This window comes from Odontomachus brunneus, unplaced genomic scaffold, assembly GCF_010583005.1.
Source record: "Odontomachus brunneus isolate Ranch 3 - 2012 unplaced genomic scaffold, Obru_v1 Obru_scaffold_595, whole genome shotgun sequence".
Classification (NCBI taxonomy): domain Eukaryota; kingdom Metazoa; phylum Arthropoda; class Insecta; order Hymenoptera; family Formicidae; genus Odontomachus; species Odontomachus brunneus.
Window position 1 is genome coordinate 222 of NW_022640045.1, and position 7,341 is coordinate 7,562.

At 28.5% G+C, this 7,341-nt stretch overlaps 1 protein-coding gene across 8 annotated transcripts; it reads left to right on the forward strand.

Moving 5' to 3' along the window:
• Nucleotides 1–869: 869 nt before the first annotated feature.
• LOC116853744 (cytochrome P450 6A1-like) lies at nucleotides 870–5,330 on the forward strand. 8 transcript variants are annotated; one of them, XM_032834930.1, is made up of 7 exons: nucleotides 870–1,173; nucleotides 3,032–3,416; nucleotides 3,657–3,744; nucleotides 3,856–4,179; nucleotides 4,427–4,648; nucleotides 4,804–5,049; nucleotides 5,135–5,330. In XM_032834930.1, exons 2-7 carry the CDS (start codon nucleotides 3,084–3,086, stop codon nucleotides 5,305–5,307), a joined length of 1,386 nt encoding a protein of 461 aa, XP_032690821.1. In that variant the 5' UTR covers nucleotides 870–1,173; nucleotides 3,032–3,083; the 3' UTR covers nucleotides 5,308–5,330. The 8 variants fall into 8 exon arrangements, with proteins under 8 accessions (XP_032690821.1, XP_032690815.1, XP_032690817.1 ...); XM_032834931.1 differs by having other exon boundaries at nucleotides 871–1,173; nucleotides 3,032–3,210; nucleotides 3,391–3,416; nucleotides 3,657–4,179; XM_032834924.1 differs by having other exon boundaries at nucleotides 3,657–4,179.
• The last annotated feature ends 2,011 nt before the right edge of the window (nucleotides 5,331–7,341 follow it).

Sequence of the window (7,341 nt, forward strand, 5' to 3'; positions counted from 1 at the left end):
AAAAATATTACGGAAATATTACTGTGATATTATATATATTACGTGTTATGTGGGTAGTTATATTCACCAAACAATTTAGTTGAACATATTATTGAATTAAATCTTAGTTATTATGATTAACGTTTTTCAGCGTGGCATTATATGTTTAATGCATATAATGTTTAATGCATATAATGTTTATATATGGAAAGTATTATATGTTCTTTATGATTTTGTTCCTCTTTCTTATATTTTATCATAATTTTCAATAAAAATGAAATATATAAAGGATATACATTTTCTTTTCCTTTTTTTTAATATTATCCTGACATTTTATGGTATTAAAAGTAATATTATTTTCAGCACAAAGCAACATTAAATGTAATATTGACCAACCTTGTATTAATATTTGGTTGCATCATTTCTTTAATGTTCCGGAAAGTAACATTTTAAGATCAGAATAATATTCTTCTCACATTTACAAATGTTACTCAAATATTTTCCCTAATGTCATATTTAATATTGCTTTAATATTTTTGTGCTATGTGGGTAGTGACTCTAGTAGTGACATTAGGCGATTTTTGGCGTTCGTTTGGTACATGTACATGTACCAGGTTGTTATTGGGCAAGTTTACATCAAACATTTAATATATATATTAAAATTTATACAGCACAAATATTCAAAAGATCTTCCAGAGATATCCAGATATCTCTGCGACGTCTCTAGAATTATATTTTGGACATGTATACAGATATTTAGTACATATATTAAATGTTTAATGTAAATTAGGCCAATGACAACCAGATACATGTACCAAACGATCGCCAAAAATCGCCTATTAATATTACTAATTGTAACACTATTAATGCTGATAGTGACACTATTAGTATTAGCCAGTGATATTATTAGTGACACCAATAATGTCAGAAGTGAGACTACAAATGCCAATAGTGGCATTTTTATAATACGAGTATTATAAGTGACACTTGATGAGCTGATGTGTATATGTAAACTTTAGTATTGCTACCTACGAAAAAGATACGAAAAAATCCTCAGTTTTGAGTGTTAATACTCAAATTTAAGTGTTATCCCCAGTTTTTGGGTGTTTACACCAAAATTTGAAGGTTTTTTGCGTAAGGGTATAGAAAAACTATGAAAGATAATTCATTATTACAGGAAAATTCGTTTATAAGGTTATTAAATATTATTTTTCCTGTACAAAAATTTATTTTCTATGACAATTACATTTCTACCCAATTAGTAGACAATGTTTTTTAAACATTTTTTAAATATTTATTTTTTATTGATATTACATTGTACAGTTTATTGTAAAAATAATATTTAATTAATATTTATTAAACATTTATATAACATTTATTTAATGCTTATTTGACATTAAATAAAACGTTTAAAATAATATTTAAAGAAACGTTTATTTAATATTGATTTAATATTACATTGATTTGTATTACATTAATCAAACATTTAAAGTCCCAGCCAACACAGATTATCCCAGAATATACCGGAAAATATTATAATCGTTCTAGAGGGATATTTTGAAATAAATATTCTAATATTGTTATAGGAATATAAATCTTCTCTGTAATGGTACTTGGAATATTTGTAATTAAATAATATGTATTCTGTAGGAAATATTACCCGAATGTAATTTTTGAAATATTAAAAAATGTTGTATATTGGAATATTCGAAAAATAATCTTATATATCCAGCCAGCACATAATATTCGTGGAAAGACCTATAAATCGTCTTATACGAATATTATGAAATGAATATTCCAATATCATTATAGGAATATGAATCTTCTCTGTAATTTAACCTGGAATATTTATAATTGAATAATATTATGTTAATACGTTTTATGGAATATTCGACGAAAATGATTTTTCAAATATTCAAGAAACCTTGTATATTCGAATATTCGGAAAATAATCTTGTAAGCATATATGGTACGGGATACAACCATTTTTATATATTAAAAAGTTTGAAGGAGTTAATTGAAAATTTTTACTCTGTACTAAATTCGGTACATTAATAAAGAATACTTTGAAAGTGAATAAACTCTCAAAGCAAACGGCTTATGTACTATCATAATAGTCGTTCTCATCAGTTAATAGCAGTGGCTCAGCAGGTAAGGCGAGTTCCTCAAGAATTAAAAGTCTCAGATTCGAGTCCCACTGGAGTCAGCGATTTTTTCCAAGCAAATTATAACTGGAATTAATTAAATGGTACATTAATGGCACACCATTATGGAAAACACCATTGCAATAACTAGAGTCACATTAGCCACCACAACAAATATTTTAGGATTAAAGATCTTCCTTTTTATTTAACAACTTTTCTAACAAACTTTTTTCCCCGTGTAGAATATTTCTCGATCGAAGATTAAATCATGCATAGAATATTCTATGAATATATGTGGGAATATTCCCAAAGAATTACGAAATTTCGTAATTTTGCTGACAAGAAAACCAGAATAATTAAAGATTAGATAATGAATCAAATTGAAACTCTATTATAAAAAAAAAATTAACGTGACCACAGATAATATACAAAATATTACCTCAGTAATAACGATCTTTAATATAAAAAATTGAATCGAATTACAAATTATATAAGATAAACTTTAAATAAATTGCCTTCTATCGTCAATAGGTACCACAGTTGAATTATTTGAAATTATATTATATGTGGCTACTTCGCAAGCTAAAAAGAATAGACCTCAAATAAGACGTAGCCATAACCTAACAATAATGGGACAGCAAAACAATTTACCTGATAATAAATGACATTCATCTTGAATGATGTAATATTTTGCAAAAGTTATTTTTATCTCAAGTATGATGCACGTCAAAATAATATTACAAAAGAAATGGCATATGAACGCGTATAATATGATTCAACGGATTCATAAACTTGTATTTCTCTCTTCGCATTTTAATAAAGAATATTAATTTTTATTAAGTTAACTTTTACACAATTTTTATTAAGTTAACTTTTACACAATTTTTATTTGAGTATTATTTTTCTAGTAAACATCATCTCTTATCAACGACCAACAAAGTGAAAAACTAGAACGAGGCTATGGGATCTTTGGAAACAATATGTGGCATTGTTGTTGTAATTGTTGCTTTTTATTACTACTTGATATCAATCTTTGACTTTTGGAAGTCACGTGGCATCAGTGGTCCACAGCCAGTGGTACTGTTTGGTAATGTTAGAGATGTTATGTTTGGCAGAAAGGCCATGTGCGATTATTTGATGGAAATATATAATATCTATAAAGATAAGCCCATGATTGGTATATTCGTCAGAAGGACACCTGTTCTTATCGTGAAAGATCCAGATTTAATCAAGGATATTCTTATCAAAGATTTCTCCAACTTTGCAGAGAGAGGATTTACTACTCATGAGAAGGTATTGCTTTTAGTAATCATGCAATATATTCATTATAAATGCAAATGGAACGTCTGATGAGAGTTCTTCTGCGTCAAATGTTATGAGAATTTCAACAGCATATATTAGGTGGTGAGAATGATCACAACTCGTGAAGTTTACGATACCTCAGAGAAAATTTTTGTAATGTAACAAGTGTATGCGCGCAAGTGTATGTGTATATATGCAAGATCCATATTTGAAATCAAAAATTTTTTTTAGGCCGATCCCCTGTCGCAACACCTAGTCGCTTTGGAGCAGAAAAGGTGGAGACCTTTAAGGACAAAGCTGTCGCCTGTTTTCACATCTGGTAAGCTGAAGGAAATGTTTCCTCTAATATTAGAATGCTCCGAACATTTGGAACGATATGTGGAAGAATTGGCGAGCAGGAACGAGCCCATAGAATGCCGTGATTTGACAGCCAGATACACAACAGATGTTATCGGTAGCTGTGCTTTCGGTCTTGATACGAATTCTCTATCGGACGTGGATAGCGAATTTCTCCAAATGGGAAGAGAAGCATTTACTCCAAAATGGTACAATTTGATACGACTTAGGATCAAACAATCAACGCCATGGCTTTTCGATATTCTTGGTTACATTCTACCACAAACGAAGGTCACCAAGTTCTTCACACGCATTGTCATGGAGAATATCGATTATAGAGAAAAAAATAATATCGTTAGACACGATTTCGTTGATACATTACGTGAATTAAAAAGTCATCCGCACGAAATCGACATTGGTAAATACCCCGATTATTCACAGAACATTTATTTTTTTTTGTACTTCTTGAAACCGGACGGATAAGAAATATTTCTATGAACAAACAGAATTAAATCAGTTTGTTTCAGTTTGACAATGAGCAATCTTCTTCAATTTATTCCTTCTTAGTTATTCAAATTTGCAATTTTCGTAACTGTGTAAACATTGTGCTGTTCATAAAATGTTATAATCTTCTGAATTAATGGAGGAAAGATGATACATTTCAGAACTGACTGACAGTCTGATCGCTTCTCAAGCATTCATATTTTTTCTCGCCGGTTTTGAAACTTCATCGACGACTATGACCAATGCACTTTATGAATTGGCGCAGAATCATAAAATACAGGACACACTACGTGAAGAAATTAATCAAGAGTATGCAAAGAACGATGGTGTATTAACGTACGACAATATAAAAAAGATGGACTACTTGGACAAAGTTTTCAAAGGTATGTTCTCTCGAGAGAAAGGGAATTTAAAGAGGAAGTATGTACATATGCTGTTATTATTTAACACACGACAGCTTTGATGAGTCAAATTACTTTTATTTTATATATACATTTTAATGACTTATTTCTCATTATTATTTATATTTTATATGTAGAAACTTTACGAAAATATCCACCAGCAACGTTTTTAATGAGGCAATCGACATCGAGTTATACTTTTGATAGTATTAAAATTAATATACCGAAAGGCCAACCCATATGGATACCAGTTTATGCGATTCAACGAGATCCAAATATTTATCCGAATCCGAACGTTTTCGATCCAGAGAGATTCAAAGAGGAAGTAACCAGGAATGCGATGTTTTATCTTCCTTTTGGCGATGGGCCCAGGAAATGCATCGGTATGACGAGATAGATTCTCGAAGTACTTTTTTTCAACACAAAAGTAGATCAATCGTATGTTTAATAGTTTTTTATTATTTATAGGTTCACGCTTTGCTGTTTACCAGACTAAAATTGGACTCATAAAAATATTACGAAACTATAATATTGAAATTTGCGAGAAATCACAAATACCATACACAAATGATCCTAAAGCGTTTCTATTAACGCCAAAGGGTGGCATATATTTGAAAATAATCAAGATTAATGGAGTTTAATTTAAGTTTATACAATACACTATACTGCGATTGAAATAAATAATATAATTATACATTTCACTGTGTGACATCAAATTTTGCCAGCGAGAACGCTGACGTCGATTCGACATTTAATCGATGTCGGAGAAATCTAAGTTATGTCTAGTCTAAATGCAGGTCTAGAAAAATGGCAATTTAGACGTCTTCTATTTTGAGTAAATTTTAATGTTTTAGAATCCATTCATAATATATATTAAATATTAAAAGATAGTTTTCGATAAAATTTCGGGATTTTATTTTTTTGGTTATTTATAATCTCTCTAGATGTCTATTCGATATTGAATCGATGTCTAATATGTATCTTTTGCTTTACGCGTAAAAATGTTTTCATTTTTACTAAAGATTTGACTTGAGATACACAGGATATTTGTTTACTGATATTTTAAGACCTGCTATCCTGGCCATACCCCTTAATACGATATATCACAGTAATTTTACTATAATATTCTTTTCTTTCTATAAATTTCTTAATATTTTATTAATAAATTATACTTAATTTATTCATTAATAACATTTATAAATTTATAAATTAATAAAATTTATAAATTTATAAATTAATACATTTTAGGTCGTTTTTTTTTTTTACTAAAACGTAAAGATTTTTTTCTTTTATATAAAAGTAACGAGTGCTCTACTGCCTTGTAAATTTTGGCTCGTAATCGCTATTGCGCGCGTTTTGCATAAAAAATTTATTTTAAGTAGACGTCAGTTCTTTTTTTTTAGACTTCGTTTTAATTATAATATTACAAAGATACAAGTGTCAGATTATTCGAAAAACTGGATTAAACTGGAAGGAATGGTCGAAGTCATTTTGTAAAAACTATAGAGTAAAAGCACCAAAAGCGACATACCACTTTGTTTTTGGACGTTATGTCTTAATATAAAGCTCAAAATATAAATGTAAATATATATACATGTAGGAAGTACGTCCTATCAGATAATATCACATTTTTACTGAAATTGTTTCTATATTTAAAACAAAAAATGTTTTCGTAAAACGCAAAAAATGAAGGTCAAAGAAAATAGGTGCCAAAAGCGAAATACCTATTGGAATTTATATAACATGTAGCATATATGATACAATTTGATAATAAATAGTTCATTAATGCGTTTAATGGTTGAATATTATTCATTTATTCAAAATATAATGTTACAAAAGGGAAATATAATTAAATAAATACATAACTTTTTTCATCTTTTTTATTTTCTCACATATTTTACATGTTATATTTTTTTTAAACTAAATAAATTTAAACTTTAAAATAAACAAATGTCACGTCACCATGGGAGGTTAATAATTAAGTCATGTTAGTTATAGAGTACCGCACCTATCGTATACTGTAGGTTTGTTATTTTAAGACACATTCTCATAAAATTTTTTAAGTTATACATTGATGAAGGTGAAAATATTCAAAAGATATTTTTACAAAAGCCAAATGCATGTAGAAGAATTTAATATTGAACAAAATGATAATTATCACTATTTACTCTACGTAATTTGTCAATAAAAATCGAAGAAATAAAACTTATGAATTTCTAAAACTCGATATTTGCTAATTTAGCATATAAAGGAACAAGAAATATATCAAGTATGATTTTTTTTATGACTTAAATTTTTATGATAAAACGGATTATGTTTATATTAGTTTCATTAAAATACAACATTTAATATTTGAGATATAGAGATATGTCGCTTTGGGAGGCTTATGTCGCTTTTGGTAACTTTCCTTTATAAATTTTAGAGATATTAAATAAAATAGATAGACGAATCAACGCGTATATTTACTAGGTACGTTATAATATACTGTGAATACTATAAGTATACATTTTATAACTTGTTTTTTTTTTTTTTATAAATTGTAAGAACATTGTTGGAGTCATTGGAATCATCGCGTGCCGTTCGATCGTCAGATTAGGTTATAGGTTTGCCGAGTTTTTTTTTTTTGGTGAAGTTGTAGAGTATTGAATGAAGGTTGAGAATATAGGGGTGCAGTT